This window comes from Lynx rufus, unplaced genomic scaffold (genome assembly GCF_022079265.1).
Source record: "Lynx rufus isolate CCGP_SWC_20201006 ecotype Redwood Valley unplaced genomic scaffold, mLynRuf1.p SCAF_10, whole genome shotgun sequence".
In the NCBI taxonomy this organism is placed as follows: Eukaryota; Metazoa; Chordata; class Mammalia; order Carnivora; family Felidae; genus Lynx; species Lynx rufus.
This window is the reverse complement of record NW_025814824.1, coordinates 55,570,630-55,592,488: the sequence shown is the minus strand read 5'-3', so window position 1 is coordinate 55,592,488 and position 21,859 is coordinate 55,570,630. Positions and strand designations below refer to the sequence as shown.

Here is a 21,859-nt window from a genome sequence, read left to right as displayed (position 1 = left end):
ATTTTTTTTAATGTCAATTGAGATATAATTGACATATAGCCCTGTTTTTTTTTTTTAATTTTTTTTTTTAACGTTTATTTATTTTTGAGACAGAGAGAGACAGCATGAACGGGGGAGGGTCAGAGAGAGGGAGACACAGAATCCGAAACAGGCTCCAGGCTCTGAGCTGTCAGCACAGAGCCTGACACGGGGCTCAAACTCACAGACCGTGAGATCATGACCTGAGCCGAAGTTGGCCGCTTAACTGATTGAGCCACCCAGGCGCCCCACATATAGCCCTGTTTAAGATATACAACATGTTGATTTGATACATTTATATACTATAATATGATTACCATCATAGCATTACCTAATACCTGTATCATTTCACATAATTATCATTTCATTATGTGGTAGAAATGTAGCACTATTTTTTTTTAACTTTAAAAATTTTTTATTTATTTATCTATCTATTTATTTATTTATGAAGGAGAGAGAGACAGAGCGTGAACAGGGGAGGGGCAGAGAGAATGGGAGACACAAATCCAAAGCAGGCTCCAGGCTCCGAGCCGTCAGCATAGAGCCTGATGTGGGCTTGAACTCACGAACCACGAGATCATGACCTAAGCTGAAGTCAGACACTTAACTGACTGAGCCACCCAGACACCCCACCCTTTTTTAAGCCATACTTTTAGTATTAAGGTAAACATTATCTAAATCTTGGCTTGAGAAAAAAGATAAAATATTTGAGTACATGCAGGAAAACCCAGATATCTTTTTTTTTTTATTAGATTTTATTTTTAAGTAATCTCTATATACCACATGGGGCTTGAACCCACAACCCCTGCAATCAAGAGCTGTATGGTCTACTGACTGAGCCAGCCAGGTACCTCGAGATGTCTTAAATTATAGAAGAGTCACAAATCAGAAAACATGTTATTAACACATTTACACTATCCACAAATAGCAGTATACTTTGGGAAAAACCCACAAAATACTATGGAGAAGATCTGTTAAAGATAATGCAACTTTAACACCCTAGGGGTAAATTAAACCACTGCTTCCAAAACAAAACAAAACAAAACAAAAGAAAACAAAACCCAACAACTGCTTTCTATAAATTTTCTAAAGCAAACTATACAGGAAATGTTTTCTATACTTGCTACTTGGATAAGTTTTCAGTTAATGTGACTGATTTTGTTCTATTCCAAATATATTTTAATATTGTTATGTTAGCTGGTTTTAAAAATGTCTTTCCTTTTTTAAAATTTTATTTTTTAAGTAAGCTCTCCACCCAACATTGGGCTTGAACTCATGACCCCAGGATCAAGAGTTGCATGCTCTACCGACTGAGCCAGCCAAGCACTCCTTAGCCATTTAAGATCTATAGCTTAATACTGGTCATCTGAAACATGTTCAAGGCAACATAGCAGATAAAATATTCAAGAGGAATTAAATAGCTAGGTTAAAGGGTCGCCTGGCTGGCTCAGTCGGTGGAGCATGTGACTCTTGATCGTGAGGCTGTAAGTTCGAGCCCCATATTGGATGTACTTAAAAATAAAACCTTAAAAAAAAAAGGCTAAGTTTTAAACCTGAATATATCAAATAAGTGAGAATATTCAGAAGAGAGAAATGACTGACCTGCTTGAGAGGCTGGAGACCTTGCCCATTTCTTTATGCAGTTCAAATGAAACACATGATAACAGCTCTGACAACTCCACACTGGCGCTGTGACGCGAACCAATTCACAGCACACCATACACTCATATTTTTCTGTAGTTAGCTGTTCAATTAGAGAACCTGTTTAAAAAACCAAACAAATTAATTCAAACATAGAAAAACGTTCCTTACTTTAGTCAACCAAGGATGAGAAAGGGATTTAAGAGAAGAATCCAAACAGAGAGGTTTTAAGTATCTTGTCTGATTCTGAGTAAGGTAGTTGTTCAGTGTTTGGGGCCAAGAAAGAATAGGAATATACTGAGGGAGAAGACTTAGGAAGTAGACATTCAGGTGGGGATTCCCAAAACTGAGGAAACATTCCCAAGAAACTGCTCAGGAACCGATGGAGTATCCAAATGCCCCTCATGACACAGTTTAAGAAGCCAATGCATTGCAGCACCTTACCTTGCCTCCTCTGAATCTGATCCAGATCCATGGATTCAGGCTAGGAAGGGGCTCATGAAGGTGCAGTGGTCAGCTGAAAGAAACCTAAGCCTGAACAGGTTCCAAGAACCCAGGGTGGTAACATCTCTCCTAGCAGTTGCCATGAAAGCCTTCAGTTGATCTACTCAACAAAGGTATTATTGGTGTTTACCACAACCCTATGGTAGGGTTACTAGACTAAAGGAGACACAGACCTTGGCTTCAGAAGCCCAACATCTGCTGAGAGAGAGCAGTATCATGGAATCCTCCTACATGTTTTCCTTAATACCATCACCCACTTCCAGACTTTTCCTTAAACACGATCTCAGCAAAGCCTTTCTAGATCCCAAGTATAGTCAGGTGCTCTTGGAGAGGTGTGTGTGTGTGTGTGTGTGTGAAAGAGAGAGAGAGAGAGAGAGTGAGAGAGAGAGACAGAAAGAGAGAGAGAATTTCTTTTTCAGTCCATATTTTTAGCATTTACTTCATAACACTATTTTATTTGTTATCAGGTCCAAATAGGTTATAAGAATAAAATAACTAACCTTGAATGCACCATGCCAAGTGCTGTGCTAAAGCACTTTATGCATAAAGTGCACAAGGAGGGGAGGGACAGAGGGAGAGAGAGAGAATCCCAAGCAGGTTCCATGCTCAGCGCAGAGCCCAACGTGGGGCTTAGTCCCACAACCCTGGGATCATGACCTGAGCTGAAACCAAGAGTCTGACACTCAACTGACTGAGCCACCAGGCACTCCACAAATTTGCATTTTAATCACTCCATAATTTTAGCTCTCTTCAGATTACTTTGTCCGATTTAACGTCAAAAGAAACATAGAACATAGGGACTTTAAGGTCTGTGAGGCAGGGCCAGAGCCTTGCTCACTGTTGTATTTCCAGTGCCTGGCCTTTAGCAGGTGCTCAGTAAATATTTATTAAATAAATGGATGAAGAAATAAATGAGTATCACCTACTCTGTTCTACAACTTCTCTCCCTTAAAAGTTTCAGTAAAGTTTCTGGGATAGTTCTTTTGCTGTCAGGAAAGTCTGGAATAAAGATTTTATGTAGCTGATAAAGGAGAATCTACTTGCTTTAAATAACATATAAACATTAACATAAAACTTAATTATATTATAAAAACTGAGGAACCAGACTTTCTTAAAAGCAGGAATACTCTATCTTGCATAGGTAACATCTGTGAATAACAAAGTTAATTATATTTTCTACCAGTTAGCACAGTATGTGTGGAAGATTCTTAAGGGTAAGTTAAGTAAGAGCTCATTAGAAAGTGAGATTACATTTGAGTCATCTATATACAAGAGCCTGACTGGGGCAGAGGAATAGTTTGTAAGAATTACATTGGAGACACTTTTTGTAGAAAATGCCTATTGACTATTCCAGAGCAGAACTGAGAGAGAAGTAAAGGACACAGGGGTGCCTGGATGGCTCAGTTGGTTAAGCATCCAACTTTTGATTTTGGCTCAGGTCAGTGCAGAACCTGTTTGGGATTCTCTCCCTCTCTCTGCCCCTCCCCTGCTTGTGCTCTGTCTCTCAAAATAAATAAACAACAAAAAAAAAAAAAGTAAAGGACACAAAAAAGTAAGTGAAGTTTGGAACATACACGAAAGCCCTATGAGAGACTATTGTTTTGATTTTTACCCTGAAGGTTGTCTTTTTATTTTACTGTTTCTCTTATTCATTAAGTTTATGGCTTGTTAATAAATAATTATTGTTTTATATGTGATGTTTCTAAATCTAGCCACAGTGAAATTGACCACTAGGATGCACACACATATAGTGGTGTGGGAACAACTGCCAACTTTGAGTAACCCACAAAGCTCTATCAAGCCCTTTCTAAAGGCTGTCTCTCTCATATCCCATGTTCAATCTGACAGTAAATCCTTCTGGCTCTACCTTCAAAATAGATCCAGAATCCAACCCCTTATTAGTATGGCCCAAACCACTATCCGTTCACCTGGGATTATTAAAATGGCCTCCTAACTAGTCTCCCCTATTTCTGTCCTTGCTCTACTTGTCTATTCTCAACACAGCAGCTGGAGGGAGCCTGTTAAAATGCAAATTAGATGATGCCACTCATGCCCAGAACTTGCCAATGGTTCCTCCATCACATGCTTGTAAAAGCCAAAGTCCTTACGATGGCCTTCATCACTTCTGGGTCCTTATGGCTATTCTTCCTTCCCTCTGAGAACACAATGGCTGCCTTCCTAGCCCCAGACTGGCAGGCATATTTCTGCCTGAGGATCTTTACAGTTTGTTGTTCCCTCTGCCTAGAATATTTTTCCCTAGACATCAACATAGCTCAGTCCCTTAGTGCCTTCAGGTGTTTACTCAAAATGTGATCTTCACAATGAGGCAGTCTCTGGCCATACTTTAAAAACATGAAACCCACTTCCTCAACATTCCCTATCTATTTTCCATACTATTTATTTTTTCTCCACACCACTTGAACCTTATAGATCATATATTTTACTTATTTCACCTTACTTATGTCCTAACTCTGTACATAGAATGTACACTCCCTCAAGGGCTGAGGTTTTTACCTATAGCGCTGCCTGGGACATAGTGAGCACTCAATAATACTTGTATGAATGGGGGCGCCTGGGTGGCTCAGTTGGTTAAGCAACCGACTTCAGCTCAGGTCATGATCTCACACTCCATGAGATCCAGCCCCGCTTCAGGCTATGCTGACAGCTCAGAGCCTGAAGCCTACTTCAGATTCTGTGTCTTGCCCTCTCTCTACCCCTCCCCTGCTCATGCTCCGTGTCTCTCTCTCAATAATAAATAAATGAAAAAAAAAAAACTTGTATGAGTGAATGAAAAGAAAAAAAAAATATAGCAAAAGGTTCCAGAAAGATCTAGAAACAGTATAATCCTTTCACTAACAATACTTCGGTTTTATCCAAACATGTTTAACATATGTAAAATATGGTAGTGTCCTAGAACAGCTCTGTGCTGATCAACTATTACATTTCAGGTCCAAGGCTCTTGTCTGCTGGATGCCAGCCCTGGTCTGACCACTGGCTCTTTTTCAATCTAAACCCTCTCCCACTAGGGCTTCCCCATAATTTCTCAGCCATAACTGTGTCTACTCTATACTTCTACTTTGAGAGCATATCAGTAAAGATTATTTCCCATTGAAATAATTGGAAGAACAAAGAGACCTGATTGAAGTGTTAACTGACTACAAACTTTTCAGATGCACCAATAAATAACTTAAAAAAAAAAAGGTCTAAAACAATACTAATTTGAAAAATCCAAGAATACACTATGATTATGTAAAAATAATCATATATATATGGCATTTTAAAAAACAGATGCACAGTGAAAATATATAGGGGTAAAATAATATCTGGAATTTACTTTAAAATATATCTGCAAAAATAAAAAGGAACAGATAAAACAAATGAGAGGGGCACCTGGGTGGCTCAGTTGGTTGAGAGTCCAACTCTTGATCTCGGCTCAGGTCACGATCCCAGGGTCGTAGGATTGAGCCCCACATCTTGGCTCCACACTGATCATGGAGCTTGCTTGAGATATTCTCTCTCTCTCCCCCTCCCTCCACTCCTCTCCCCCACTCACCCCTCTCAAAAGAAAGACAGAAAGACAGAAAGAAAGAAAGAAAGAAAGAAAGAAAGAAAAGGAAAATAGAACAAAAGTTTAAAACTGATTAAAAACTTGTATGAGTGAATGAAAAGAAAAAAAAACATAGCAAAAGATCTTCAGACTAAAGGTGAGTTACCTACTAAAGCAACTTTATTAAGTTACCTCATTAAACGTGAGGCAGCTGTTCTTAAAACTCTCATACAATATAAGCATGGTCAACATGTTCAAGGTGGTTTTGCTGAGTCTGAAGCGTATGTCAGATACCATGTTTATTTATGTGAGTCTGAAGCTTGTGGCAGAGCTTAGGATCTGGAGGTAAGAGTTTAGAAGCCAGCACAGCACAGAGGCAGTGGGTGAGAGAGCAGTTGTCGTCTCCCAATGAGACATTATCAAGTAAGAAGAACAGAGGGCTGAGACAAAGTCCTAGGAAATGCCAACATTTAAGAAAGAGGTGGAGGAAGAGAAACTTGAAGGACACACGCAGGAACAGCCAAGAACAAGGAGGACCAGAAGTGTGTGGTATCAAAAAAGTAACACTTCAACAAAGACTCCTTCACATCAAACTCAAATGGAAGCCCAGGATAATGAGGACTGAAATACATCTGTCTGCTGGCTGTGGCAAATAGGAAGGCATTAATGAAACTACCAGTAGCTCTCTGAGTCAGTGGTGATGATGGCAGAGGACTGAGAAGTGAATCAAAACAGGGAAAAGGAAACAGGGTTGGTGACTCTTTTTTCTTTTTTTAATTTTTTAAATGTTTTTATTTATTTCTGAGACAGAGAGAGACACAGCATGAGCAGGGGAGGGGCAGAGAGAGGGGGAGACACAGAATCCAAAGCAGGCTCCAGGCTCTGAGCCGTCAGCACAGAGCCTGATGCGGGGCTCCAACTCACGGAGCATGAGATCATGACCTGAGCTGAAGTCGGACGCTTAAACGACTGAGCCACCCAGGCGCCCCAGAGTGGTGACTCTTGATTAGACTGTAATGGAAGGAAAGGAAACACTACCAGGAGGCCACATGACGGGAGTTTTTCTTTTAGAGCATAGGACAGTCTTAAGAAGAGCTTTAGGCTGAGAACTTGCAATAGCAGATGTGAAAGGCTGATGGAAGGAAATAAAGGAGAGTTCAAAATGAAAGAAAAGAATAGGCAGATTTCTCTGAGTTTGCCTAAAGGGAGCAAAAAGTTGAGAAAATTATGCCTGATGATCTCATAGGAGGCAAGGAGGTCCACTGAGACTGAGGTAGATGAATGGCAGGAAGATCTGAACAAGACTGGAAAAGAGTTGGGAGTACTCTTAGATGAAAATGGGAAGGACAGCTGACCAAGGTCATATAAGGGGAAAATAGGCAGTATGGAAAGTCAACTGAAGTTGGAGAAATCACTAAACAAAAATATTTACTGAGAACCTACTATGTGCCAGGCATTGTTTAAACACTAAGGATATACAGTGAACAAAACAGACAGAACTTTTCTGCTCTCAGGAAGTTATTATCTAGTAGGGGAATATGATAAACAATGAAAAAGAAGTAGCATCATCAAACAGTGGGAAGTACTTTGGAGAAAAATAAACCAGTAAGGGATGGGGAATGCTAGTAGTGGGGGGAATATTATAGATCTAAACAGGATGATCAGGAAGACTTCCCTGAGAAGGTGAGAGAATCTTCCACAGCACCAAATCTGTACTACTGTATGATTTCCTGGGACAGCATCCTGTTATCCAGATGGAGCAGAAAAGGTAGACTGCAGCATCAATCCAGGGTGGGGATTCTGCCAAATGGCTTCTCAGAAGGATAATACTTCAAAAGTACAATAAGGCCCAGCCTGAAGAGGGAATAAAGAAGGATAGACGGCTGACAATACAGTTAGTGGGTGTAAGAGACTGAGAGAACCAGAAGGACAGGAGGTTATGGTCAGAAAGTAGTAGCGGGTGTAGAAGCATAATGAAGGCAAAGGTCACTGTGGTTGAGAAGATCAAAGAATATGAGGATGGTATAATCCATATGATCACTATAGTCACCCAGACAAACAGCAGGATTTATAGTAAATCAGTAGTTCTCCAATCAGAGTTACCAGGAGGCTTGTTAAAAAATAAGATTGCTGGGCCCTATTCCTAGAACTTCTGTTTGGTAAGTCTGAGGTGAGGCACAGGAATATGCTTTTCTAACAAGCTCCCTGGCGTTGTTGAGGACTGCTGCTCTGCAACACTTTGAGAACCATTGGGCAAGAGGAAAGATATAGGCTGGAGGCATTAATAAATGAGGGCTGGGCTGGGAGATTTGGAGGCTAATACATGACAACAATAAAGAGACAGGAAGGTGATGTAGCCAAAAGGTGATATAGCATTAAGTTCAAAGGAGCAGGGATTTTGATACAAAGGTAGAAAAATAATGGTTCACAAATGACACTGATGGAGGAGCACACTCCTCTCATCTTCCAGAAACTAAGGCAAGTGGGATAAGGAAAAACAGCAGGCACTGAAAGGCCGTAAGGAAACGTGGTGAACTTACAGAAGGCCACAGATTAATTAGGAAGCGGAGGAGAAACTTACTAAGGATACAGGGGATCTTGCTACCACAGAATGAGGGCTACAGACAGCCTGGAAGAATAGAAGCAGTGCTAGTTTCTCTCAGTACAGAATGCGAGTTAGCAAAGACCACTTGCAAGCAGCCATAGAGACTTTAATCCTTTCTTTCCATTCCAATCAAGTTTTTATATCCACCACTCCACCAAAACTGTCTTATCAAGACCAATAACTCTCAGTGCCAAATCCACCAGTCAACATGCAGTTGTCATCTTTCTGGACCCATCAGTAGCATTTGGCACAACTGATCACTCCCTCCTTGAATTTCATTTTTAGTTTGGCATTTAAAACATGGTTCACTTCCTAGTTCAATTGCTACTTATTCTCTGTCTCCTTTGCTGGGTCCTTACCTTCCAACCTTTAAACACTGAGTTACAGGAAGGCTCCATCCTCAAACTTTTCTTCTCTAACTACACTCACATCTTAGGTGACCTCCTTTAGTCTGTTAGAGGACTCCATGCTGAAAGTTCCCAAGTTTACATTTCCAGTCCAGATCTCTTCTCGAATTCTTAACTCCCTACTTAACCAAATTATCTATCTTTCCTGAACGAGGAGTGGACAAAAGATATCCAAACTTTTCCAACAAGAAAGACCAAGAAAACTTTTCCAACAAGAAGACTAAGACTAAAAGGAGACTAAGGAGACATGATGACTAAATGCAACGTGGTATCCTGGACTGGATCCTGGAACAAAATAAGGATGTTAGTGGAAAAAAATGGTGAAATCCAAATAAAGTCTACAGTTTAGTTTATACTACTGTACCAGTGTTAATTTCCTAGTTTTGACAAAGGACCAGAGTTGGTTATGTAAGATATTAACATTAGACAAAGCTTTGAAAGATATATGGGTATTCTCTGTACTATTTTGCAACTTTTCTATAAATCTAAAATTATCTCAAACTAAGAAGTTTTGAAAACAAACCCCCTTTCCTCTCCCAGGCTCACACTCCAGTACATGGCAATTCTATTCGTTTTTTTTTTTTTTTTTAAGATTTTATTTTTTAAGTAATCTCTATACCCAAGGTGGGGCTAAAGCCTACAACCCAGAGATCAAGAGTGACTTACTCCACTGAATGAGCCAGTCAGGTGCCCTGGCAATTCTATTCTTTTATGTGATTCAGACACAAAAGTGTTGGCTTCATCTTTGACTCCTCTCATTCTCTTGGAGCAAACATCTAGTCTATCTGCAAATCCCGTCAGTTTTATCTTCCAAATACATCCAAAGTCTAACACTCTTACCTTTACCAACACTACCACCCTAGTCCAAGTCTCCATCATCAACTATGTCAATTGCTCCAACAACTCCTAACTTATCCCCTTGCTTCCTTACAGACAATTCTCCACACAGCTGCTAGGAAGATCATGTCATCCCTTTTCCCAAAACGTTCCAGCTGCTTCTGATCTTCTTAATCAGAACCACATCCAAGGGCCTCACATGATCCAGCCCCTGTGATTTCTCTGACCTCCTCTGCTGCCTGCTTCTCTGTTGTTCACACCCTAATCTAAACTTGCTTCTTCCTCTGCTGGGTTCACTTTACAGAAAGCCACATGGTGTACTTGTCTCATCAAACAGACCAACATATCTAAACTAGCGCCCCCCTTTACTCTGTCCTCTTAAACTGCTTTATATTTCCTTTTTAGCACTTACCCACAACCCGACATACTAAATATTGGTTTAAGTGCTCTCTGTCTGCCTTCCCTACCAGAATGTAAATCTCACTAGTAGTGTATTCCCAGTACCTAGAACAGTGCTTGGTACATAGTATTTATTCTATAAATATGAATAAAGTGTTCTCAAGAATATGTGGGGATGTGAGGCCAAGAGAGATTTGTTAGGCAAAACGCTAAGATGGCCTCTAAGATTCCCACATGCATACAGGTGTGCATGCCCTATATAATCTCCTCCCCTTGAGTCTCAGTGGGCCTTATATAATCAGGTGAACCCTTTAAAAAGAGTCTACGGATCAGAGAAAGAAGTCAGAGAGATTTGAAGAATCTCTAGCAGATGTTTTCCTATAGACCTCGAAGAAGATAAGTGCCATGTTGTGTAGAGGGCAATGTGGTAGGGAATTGCAGGTGACCTCTAAGAGCTGAGAGTGACCCTCAGCCAATAGTCAGCAAGAATAGGGGACCTCACCCTACACCCATAAAGAACTAAGTCCTACCAACAACCAGTGAGCATGAAAGACCCCATGCCTCAGATGAGGTTTCTCCCTGGCCAAATTTTAGACCTGTGAGGCTCTGAGTAGAGAACTAGGCTAACAGATACACAAACTCCCGACCCAAAGAAACTGTGACATAATAAATTTGTGTTATCTCAAGCCACTACATTTTTGTGATAATTTGTTATGAAGCAAAAGGAAACTATTAACCAGCCTTAAGAATTCAAAGACAACTCTAGTATAATGCTACCTTTGTTCATACACAAGTTGAGGTCCCAAGAGGAAGGACTGCCTAGGGGAGCAAAAGAGAACTAGAAGTACTATAAGCCAGGGTAAAAACAGTCCTGGGTAGGTGGTGACTTCATGTGTTGGGCTGGGCTACGTACATTAAACTGGAGGGAGACCAGATGGTAAAGGTCCACAAGGACAGCTACAAGAACGAAACTGTTTAGCCTGTACGAAATATATACACACTCAAGGCAAAATGAGAGGTGTCTTCAAATACTGCAAAAAAGCTGATTTGCAATGAGGAGGTGGGAAACTGGTGAGAGAGACTGATTGCTGTGTTGCTTCAGAGGACAGAACCTGAACCAGGGGATAGAAAGTATTTACTGGAAAGAAGTTTTTAGTTCAAAATAAAGAAGAACCTTCCAACAGAGTGGAATACCTATTATGTTCTAAGAGCTATGTTAAGCAATAGGGATATAAAAAACAATCTGCTTTCAGGAAGCTTACAGATTAGTGGTGGGCATCGACATATAAACAATGATGGCTTCCAGTGCTAACTGCTATAACGGAAACGTGTACGTTTAAGGGAAAGACATCGTAGGGCTATTGAAGATTAATGCCATCTGTGGAAGTAAGAAAGGTTTCCTGGACATGTGGCTAAACTCGCTATTAAAAAATGAGTAAGAGGAGCGCTGGGTGGCTTAGTCAGTTGAGCATCCGACTCTTGATTTCAGCTCAGGTCATGATCCCAGGGTCGTGGGATCAAGCACTGTGTCAGGCTTTGCACTGAGCATGAAGCCTGCCTGGGAGTCTCTCTTCCCCTCCTTTTGCACCCCCCTCCCTAATGTGTGCACTCTCTCACTCTCAAAAAAATAAATATTTTTCAAAAGAGCAATTTAAAAAGAGTAAGGATTCATTAGTGAATCAAATGGCAGACATTCTAGAAGAAGAGAGCCATATATACAACAGCAGGGAATGATGAAACAACATAGAGTACAGAGAATACAATGTGGTGGGGGGCCTGATGCAGCATAAGGTGGGGTGGCTGGGTAAGGAAGAAGCCAGAATCTGCATGTGGTGAAAACAAGTGAACAGAAATAAACAGGGGAGTGACACAGTTCAATATGTATTTTAGAAAGACCATTCTCTGATGCTGGTGTAAGAGATGGACTGAAAGAGAGAAAATGAAGATGGCAAGAATGGTTAGGACATTTTGCAGATGAGCAGACAAGAGACGATGCAGGCTGGAATAAGGAAAGGCAGTGGAGATGTTACCATCCCTTACCTGTGCTTTTATATTAAAAAAAAATCTTGTAACCAAACATCTATAAGACCCACATCTGCATTTTAAAAATCCCTTACTAAAATTCTTTATTAAGAAAAAAAGTTCCGGGGTGCCTGGGTGGCTCAGTTGGTTAAGCGTCCGACTTCGGCTCAGGTCATGATCTCACGGTCCGTGGGTTTGAGCCCCGCGTCGGGCTCTGTGCTGACAGCTCAGAGCCTGGAGCCTGTTTCGGATTCTGTGTCTCCCTCTTTCTCTGACCCTCCCCTGTTCATGCTCTCTCTCTGTCTCAAAAATAAATAAATGTTAAAAAAAAAAAAAAGAAAAAAAAAGAAAAAAGTTCCGTATCTGTATTTGCTTATAATATAGAAAAACTAAGTAAGTGGTTACTTACTGGGGAGGGGAGCAAGTGGTGGTAAGACCCAGACAGGCAGATGATGAACAAAGATAGAAAGCGATGTTTCATTTCATACCTTTTTTTTTTTAAGTTTATTTTGAGAGCGTGGGGGACGGGGGCAGAGAGAGAGATGGGGGTAGAGAGAGAATCCCAAACAGGCTCTGCACTGTTAGTTTGGAGTCCAACGCAAGGCTCAAACTCACAAACTGAGATCATGACCTGAGCCGAAATCAAGAGTCAGACACTTTGACTGAGCTACCCAGGCATCCCTCACTGTATACCTTTTAATATTTTCTAGCTCCTAAATTGCATGAATTTATTATCTATCAAAACAAAACAAGACAAAACATTTCCACTATCTAGGTAGATTTACCTGTGTGCGTTTCCACATTCTTTAGCACGTGGTTCTGTTTGCCTCGGGGGAAAGATGCTACTTGAGGATCCTGCCTCCTTACAGCACATTTCTCTGGGTCAATTCTTCTGGAAGACTTGTTGACAACTGCCAAATTCCCATCGTCACAGGCAGATTTTGCTGGCCTTTCATTAAGATTATCCTTTGGAATGGGTGCCATGTTGTTTCTGGGTCCGGCATTTGTATGTCGCTGGCCCTCTTGTTTTAGTGGATTCCTACCTGGTCGTGGCCTAGCCCCCTCCACTTCCCAGGGAGGCCTTTTCTGTGGGTATCTTCTTTGCTCACTGCGTCTGGCCCCATACCCATCCGATACTCCTTTCCTAAAGGATGTGTCCAAAGAGTCAGAGTGGATAACCCCCACAGGTTTGGTATTTTCAGGTCCAGCATCCTCAGATTTTGTAGTCATTCTGTTACCCCACTCACATTTGAGTTTTCCCTTGACTTTTGGTCCTCTACCATAGCTGTATATAAATTGGGCTGCTTTTTTGGGTTTTGCTCCTCTGGGATCTGCACCAACAATTTCCTTCTCACTCTCAGAAGGGCTGTGCTCTCTGGGGTTTGTCCCACTCTCTGGCCTGGCCACATTTTCTAAGCTAGCTGCATCTGAGGACTGGTCAGTGAGATTCTGTACTTTCTTGACCTTGGTATGTTGCTTTTCACTCCTCAATTTCTGCCAAGGTTGATTCTGAAGGCCATGGCTCTTGAGTAATTTGTTAGAAGTAGAGGACTGGAAAGAAGTTTGTTGACTCTTAGGTTTGCTTCCCAAAAGATAACTGTGCTGATGAATACCAGAGATGTCATCATAAGAGACTTGCCTGGAAAGGTGACAAGGAGGTGGTGAACTGTAATTTCTTCTACCAATCCTATTAGAATCTAGTCTCCTTTGACTCCCACAATTTAGACCAGAATTTTTTCTCTCCTGAGGAATGAACTCAGCAGCATCCGTATTGAATTTAAAAGTACCTAGGACATAAAAAAATAGACACGCCAGTAAAGAAATTGTCACCCATGAAACCCACAAGTCCCTAGGCCATATCTAAAAGTTATTTTCCTAAGGACTATATAAAACAGGCCCTTATTAAGGCCTACTTTTCCTGTGAATGTGATAGGTTCAAGGTGCTTGTGGAAGACTGACCATTCCATGTCCAGTAGCTTCACCAATAGCCACTGCTAAGAATTGCTAAGTAAACGGGGCATGTGGGTGGCTCAGTCAGTTAAGCCTCTGACTTTGGCTCAGGTCATGATCTCGTGGTTCGTGGGTTTGAGCCCCACGTTGGGCTCTGTGCTGACAGCTTGGAGCCTGGAGCCTGCTTCGGATTCTGTGTCTCCCTCTCTCTCTGCCCCTTCCCTGCTCATGCTTTCTCTCTCAAAAATATGTAAACATTAAAAAAAAAAAAAACCTGCTAAGTAAAACCGCTCATCTGAGTGATCAGGCATTATTATTATTATTATTTTTTGAGAGAGAGGGAAAGAGCAAGAGCAAGAGAGAGAGAGCAGGAACAAGCAGGGGAGGGGCAGAGGGAGAGAGAGAATCTTAAGCAGATCCCACAGATATGGGGTTCGATCTCACAACTGAGATCATGACTGAAACCAAAAGTCAGATGCTTAACTGAATGAGCCACCCAGGCATCCCTAGTATTATTATTTTTATTGCTATTATTATTATTTTTAATGTAAGTTCTCTGCTTTATGTGGAGCTTGAACTCACAACCCCAAGATCAAGAGTTGCATGCTGAGCCGACTGAGCCAGTAAGGCACCCCGATAGGCATGATTTATACCTGCATTTGTTTTATAAAAAATTTCAGGTCAGCATACAGTTCAGGGGTGAGAATCAAACAGCAGGTTCCATGTGGTCTTTCAAAACTCTAAGATAGCATTGTATAATATCAAGCAAACAGGCTTTGGAGTCAGACAAAATCAGTTTGAAGTCTGGTCCTCCAACTGATGGTATGAGCTTAGGGATACTGCTTTTAGCCTTCATTTCCTCACCCATGATGAAAGATGACAATACTATTTCAAAGGGTTATTGTGAAATTTAATCAAAATTTCATATTGATAGTACTTAACACAGTGAGTACATTAGTTCCCACCTGTTCCCTCCAGGAATGTATTTTAGGTTTTCCATACATAATCTTTATGATATGGTCCAGAATCTGAGTCTCAAAAATTAAGCATATGCCTCTTCAACCCACTCATTTTTTTCCCTCAAGATGCTTCTTTGTCCCTGAAGCCCAAAGACTAAATGATTTGCCTAAAGATACAAAACTAGTTAGTAGAAAAGCCAGAATGAGGGGTGCCTGGGTGGCTTAGTTGGTTGAGCATCCGACATCAGCTCAGGTCATGATCTCACGGTTTGTGGGTTCAAGCCCTGCATTGGGCTCTGTGCTGACTGCTCAGAGCCTGGAGCCTGCTTCATATTCTGTGTCTCCCTCTCTCTCTGCCCCTCCCCTGCTCACACTCTGTCTCTCTCTCAAAAATAAACATTAAAGGGGCGCCTGGGTGGTGCAGTCGGTTAAGCGTCCGACTTCAGCCAGGTCACGATCTCGCGGTCCGTGAGTTCGAGCCCCGCGTCAGGCTCTGGGCTGATGGCTCGGAGCCTGGAGCCTGTTTCCGATTCTGTGTTTCCTTCTCTCTCTGCCCCTCCCCCGTTCATGCTCTGTCTCTCTCTGTCCCAAAAATAAATAAACGTTGAAAAAAAAAAATTAAAAAAAAAAAATAAACATTAAAAAAAATTAAAAAGCCAGAATGATGTGTAGCATATAGATCATACAGCTGACCCTTGAACAACACAGTTTTGAACTACAGAAGTCCACTTATACATGAATTGTTTACAGTACAGTACTGTAGATGTATTTTCTCTTCCTCATTTTTTTCATAACATTTTCTTTACTTTATTGCAAGAGTATGTAAGTATATAATATATATATCATGTAAAATCTGTGTTGATCAAATGTTTATGTCATTGGTAAGGTTTCTGGTCAACAGTAGCCTGATAGTAGTTAAGTTTCCGGGGAGTCATAAGTTATATGTGGATTTTCCACTGCGCAGGGGGGTTGCCATACCTAACCCCCACATAGTTCAAGGGTCAACTGTACTATGAATCAACAAAGCCTGGAAGACATGTGTTTATGTACTTGCCCATCACTTATGTCTGTATGCAAGTAACTTAATCCTAATTTTTTTTATAAGGAATGGAGACAGTAATAATCCCTACATCCAAGAGTTGCTATGAAGAATAAAGCAAGTTAGTAACATATATACAGTGGTTAAAATAGTGCTTTAGTGTTGCTGTTAGGGCTACCGAATATCTAAAATACACAGACCTGACCACAAATGGGTACAGTACTGAGCCTGTGGGTTTCAGGTTTAATAATAAACCCTAACATTTATTAGGTAATTAACATGCGCCAGGCACTATTCTAAGCACTTTGCATCTGTTGACTCATTTAATTCTTACATTTCTGATGAGAAAACTGAGACTGAAAAAGTTACTTGTCAAAGACCACAGACATGTTCCAAAGCAGACTCAAGATTCCACCCCTGGCTATATGGCCCTAGAGACCACACTCTTACACTACACTGTCAGTTTGGGTAGTGGATACCATAGAATCACATACGCAAGAACTGAATGAGATCATAAAGGTCATAGCGTAACCTTTCACTCAATCCAGGATTTGTCCTGATGGCTTTCACACAGGCAATTCTGGGGGTGGGGTGGAAGGCCTTACAAAACAAAAAGGGGATTAGACAAATTCATAAGGTGGCAAAGGAGATGTTTCACAAACATAAGAGAAAACATAAAGGTAAGAATGGGAAGATTAGACCAAATGGGTGTTGTATAGTCCTCTCCTTCTTGAAGAAACAAAGTGGGAGAGGGGCAAAAGAAGCCAGTAAAGTTGTGCACAGTAGCTTGGTAAAGGATGGGAGGAAGGTGTTCCATGTTAAGCTGTAAGGAGTTGATGCAACTACAGAGTCTAGATAGGGCAGCACCTATTCATATACAGTATGTGTTCCATTAGACATGAGGTAGTAGGTAATGTCCTCAGAGAGACCCTTAAGAGACAGGAGGAAGGGGAAAAGGGCACATGAATCAGTAAACTGCACCCAAGACACAAAGAACTGAGACACTCCCCCTTTTTTTTCTTAGTATTTTAAGTAGCTAGAAGTTACTTGGTAAAGAGGATACAAGTGGTACCCTACATTCAAGATAACACAGCAGAATAGTTAAGTGTCCAGCAGATGAGTGGAGAAGAGTAAGGGGAAATCCAATAGATTATGAAGTCCAGAAACAAAGCAGACATTGGAGAGTCTGTCCATGGGCAGAAATATATCCCTGAACTGCTCTGCTATTTGAGGACAGAAGTGGGCAAGAGAACTAAACGCTGAGTGGAGATGGGGGTGTGGGCTAGAGATGATGCTAAAATAAGAACATGGGATAGTTCTTTGGACTAGGGGACTTTGCCACAGTAGATGGGGAGGAGGTTGTAACCTGGGGCAGAATACAGGAGGCCAAAACTGTAACTCACAACAAATCCCACCCATTCTGGCCTCAAACACTGACAGGTGTAGAAATGGGCCAGAAGTGAGCCTGAGGATGGGAAGATCAATGGATTCAGTTGAGGATCTGGGGGGAAAAAACGTGTGGGAGAATGACAAAACACCAGCCTAAAAAAGTTCCTATCCCCCAAGATGACTCAATACCTAAATCAGGACTAGGGTTTGGAAAACACATTTTTTTTTTTTTTTTTTTTTTTTTTTTTTTTACTGAGACCCACAGTAACAAGTACATTTTGCCTGCCACCCAGTACACAAATACATATATATTCTTCCTAGTGCCCCAACATTGGTTAAGTGGCAGTGACTCACTCAAATCAGTGAGTCTTGAACTAAGACTACAAACCACATGCTGCAAATTGCTGTCCTGTTTTTCATTAAGAGTGGGTCCTGAAATCAAACCATTGTAGTGGGTGTGACAAGTATTTTTTCAAATAAAACAGAAAATAGAGCATACTGCAGACAGCAAGGAAAAACATTACTTTCTGAAACTTTTGGTTCGCTTTTGTATTTACACGTGTGCACTGAGTCGCGATGTAAAGTTTGGATAACAAAGACCTAAAGTACACCTTGAAGGAAATGGAAATGGATGTTACATTTACAGCCAAATGAGGGTGTTTTACACACAGGGCTAACTCCAGGAGAAGCGAGCTAACAATTACGGAACAGGTACAGTACAGGGCGGGAGCCTTCACAGAAATTAACATATTCACTCCCAACTGATAGATGAGGAAACGGAGACTCAGTCACATTGCGAGTCTGTAGCAGTCTGAGATTGGAAACCACTGATGTCCGGGTCGAGCCCGCTCCGCTGCCCCAGGAAGCGCCAACCCGCTACGCATGGAGAGCCCGCCATCGTCACTGGCGGTGACTGGGCCGCCGCCCGCCTTCTGGAGATCAGGGCGGCCTCTGCCCCAGTAGGGCCGGGCTGAAGGCGGGACGCCCACATCGAATCGCTTGGCGCTGGGACAAACCCGCTCTCCCTGGAGACCCAGCTGCGGGGACTTCACAGCCCAGTGGTGAACGGGCGAGGTCTCGATACCCACGACGCGCGTGGCTTGGCCCTTCCGAGCCACTATCCCCAGCCCTAGTACGCGCCACTCTCGCGATATGAATGGCCGGGCCCCTAGGACTCGTCACTGACCCAATTTCCGCTCCCTGAGAGGGGCCCAGTCCCGCGCGGGCCGGGACAGTACCTGAGACAGGAGGCGCCTCCGCCATCCCGTGCCGCAACACCTAAAGCGAGCCCTGCAACCTAGAAAGGGCTGTCACCCGGTCACGTGCCCTCGGCTTCCGGCGCCGCAAGACTAGTCGCCTCTGCGCGCGCGGTGGACAGCCACCGAGGTTGCGCTGCCTGAGTGAACTGTGCGGTACGTCGGTGACGTCAGACACAAGCGCCAGGCGCCGGCCTACAGTCCTGGCTGTAGGTAGTAAAGCTCGCGCCGGGTGTGGGAGCGTGCAGGAATTTGCGTAGTCATTGTTTTTCTTTTTGAGATTCGCGGTGCTCTCTTGCTACCATGCTCTGTTGCCCTGGCACCCAACCAACTTCACATGGCCTGCTGGAGTCAACTCAGACGTCACCTTCTTACCTAGAGTAGTTCAGGTTTGAAGTTAAAAAACAAAACCCTGCTAAGTAGTCGCAGGGGAATGTGGGGGAAAATAACGTGCAAAACAAACGATAACAAGGCTAATATACAGAGAACTCTTACAAAGAAGTTAGATAACTTCTAAGCCAAAAAGCGATATAAAAACCATGTGTTAGAAATGGTAAAGGACTTGAACCGGCAGATGACAATAAAATAAGATGGATACTGAACATAAAGGGGAAAGTATGGAGGCGCTGATAATTTGTAAAGTAACAGCAGTAAAAAAAATTTTTTTTAATGTTTATTTTTGAGAGAGAGACAGGGAGGGGCAGAGAGAGAGAGACAGACAGAATCTGAAGCAGGCTTCAGGCTCTGAGCTATCAGCACAGAGCCAGTTGTGGGGCTCAAAACTCATGACCTGAGCCTAAGTTGGATGCTCGGATGCTCAACGGACTGAGACACTCAGGAGGTCCGAAAGTAACAGAATTTTAAATGAGCGTGTGGAGTTTGTTTTGTTGTTGCATTACTAACTAGAACATAACATTTAAGTGTGAAGCAGCTGCATTTGTAAAGAAAACATGAAATAGATTAATTCACAGTGGGTTTTTCTGTTTGCTTTTTTACACTTGATCTTAGCCAAAAGACAAGAAACGATTTTTAAATTTTATTTTAGAGAGAGAGAGTGTGCTAGTGGGGGAGAGAAACAAAGTGAGAGAGAGGATCTTACCAGCATGGAGCTGACCCGGGGCTGGATCCCATGACAGTGGAATCATGACCTGAGCTGAAATCAAGAGTGGGACCCTAAACCCACTGAGCTACCCAGGAGCCCCATTCACATGTTTTAATACGTCCTGTCTTAGGCATTGCTTTAAGTGCTGGAGGTAGATGGTGAAAAAGACGAACATGGTCCCCACCCTCATGAAGTGTATTATCTAGTAGAGGAAATTAAAAACTAAATAATTTATAAATTAATAACTTGTAGAATAATTTCAAATTATGTTAGCATTGTGAAAGAAATAGGCAGGGTAACAGTGATAGAGACTTAATGGGATCTGCTCCAGAAAAGGTGGCCAGGATCTTTGAGAAAGAAAGATGAGAAGGAGCTAGCTAGCTAGCTACATGAGGATTCAGAGAGAAGGAATAGTATGTGCAGAGGGTATGAAGAAGGAAAGACCTTGAAGTGTTCAAGATGTTGAAGTATCTGCTGGAGAATAGTAAGCAAGAAGAGTGGCACAGTATGAAATTGAAGAGTTAGATAAGGAGATCACTCAGATCACCTGCAGGCCATGATAAAGGATTTTATTCCAAGTGCAGTAAGAAGTTATTGAAGGGTTCTAAGCAAAGAAGTGGTATCTGAGCTACACTTAGATTTCTCTTCCACCCAAGGAAACAGTGAATTGTGGGGGGAGAAAGCATAGAAGTGGGTAGATCAGTTACATTTTTGTATTACACTAATGCAGAAGATGATGGTGGCCTTGGACTAGAGTGACAGCAAATGAGATGGAGAGAAGAGGACAGATCTGAGGTATATTTGAAATATAACCAGTGTCCAGCTTCCAAACTTTTTCCATACCGACGGGTGTGATGTGATACCTTATTGTAGTTTTAATTTGCACTTGATTACTAATGAATCTGAACATTTTTTTTTTTTTTAATTTTTTTTTTCAACGTTTATTTTTTGGGGACAGAGAGAGACAGAGCATGAACGGGGGAGGGGCAGAGAGAGAGGGAGACACAGAATCGGAAACAGGCTCCAGGCTCTGAGCCATCAGCCCAGAGCCCGACGCGGGGCTCGAACTCACGGACCGCGAGATCGTGACCTGGCTGAAGTCGGACGCTTAACCGACTGCGCCACCCAGGCGCCCCGAATCTGAACATTTCTTAATGATCTTTTTAGTTTCTTCTTTTTAAATTTATATCCGTTGGCCATTTTTCTTTCTTTCTTTTTTTGATTTTTGAGAGAGAGAGAGTGCAAGTGGGGGAGGAACAGAGAGAGGGAGACAGAAGAACCGAAGCAGGCTCCACGCTGGCAGCAGCTAGCCCGATTCAGGGCTTGAACTCACAAACCCTGAGATCATGACCTGAGCTGAAGTTGGATGCTTAACTGACTGACCCACCCAGGTGCCCCCATTGCCCATTTTACTATTGGGGTTGCTTTATTTTTCTTGCTGATGGTTTCTTATATATTGCAGATATCAATTCCTTATCATTTTTAGACATTTCAGTTGTTTTCTCTTCCATTGTCTACTAATTTTGTACTTTACTGAACATAAATCCTTAATTTTGACACATCAGCTCATCAAACAAACAAACTATATTGTCACCTTTAGAAATTGCCTGATGTTGGTGGCTCAGTCGGTTAAGCGTCTGACTTTGGCTCAGGTCGTGATCTTGCGGTTTGTGAGTTCGAGCCCTGCGTCGGGCTCTGCTGACAGCTCGGAGCCTGGAGCCTGCTTCAGATTCTGTGTCTCCCTCTCTCGCTGCCCCTCCCCTGCTTGTGCTCTGTCTCTGTCTCTCAAAAATGAATAAATGTCAAAAAAAAAATTTAATTACCTGATGTTTCAGTCTGGGTCCAGTTCAGAGAGAAACCACGCAATCATTTGAACAGAGAAGGTCTTATTTATTTAAAGACTTATCAACTATAACAGAGGATTGGAGAAATAAGGAATTGACTAGTAAAGAAGTAAAAAACAAACAAACAAACAAACAACCTCTAAAATAATAAAGGATTAGCAATATAAGGAACAGCCACTACCTCTATGGTTGAGATAGACTGCCCACTGAAGATAGCCTCAGAGCTGAGGTGCGGACCTTCTCAGAGAGGATGTGTCTGTGGCTCACTAGATGCCAAGGAAGCAGTGTGGTGCTACAATGACAGAAGCTGGTAGAAATCTACCATGTAGGATGCTAGGGA

At 42.1% G+C, this 21,859-nt stretch overlaps 1 protein-coding gene across 1 annotated transcript in view; it reads right to left on the bottom strand.

Annotated features, from left to right (window-relative positions):
• Positions 1-18,659, bottom strand: part of NFX1 (nuclear transcription factor, X-box binding 1) — a 73,637-nt gene extending 54,978 nt beyond the window's left edge. The window contains exons 1-3 of the mRNA XM_047065438.1: positions 18,556-18,659; positions 12,766-13,767; positions 1,621-1,779 (exon numbers count right to left, since the gene is read on the bottom strand). Coding sequence (XP_046921394.1) covers positions 1,621-1,779; positions 12,766-13,767; positions 18,556-18,580 — 1,186 coding nt within the window. The 5' untranslated portion in view covers positions 18,581-18,659. The remainder of the gene's footprint in view (positions 1-1,620; positions 1,780-12,765; positions 13,768-18,555) is intronic.
• Positions 18,660-21,859: the final 3,200 nt, after the last annotated feature.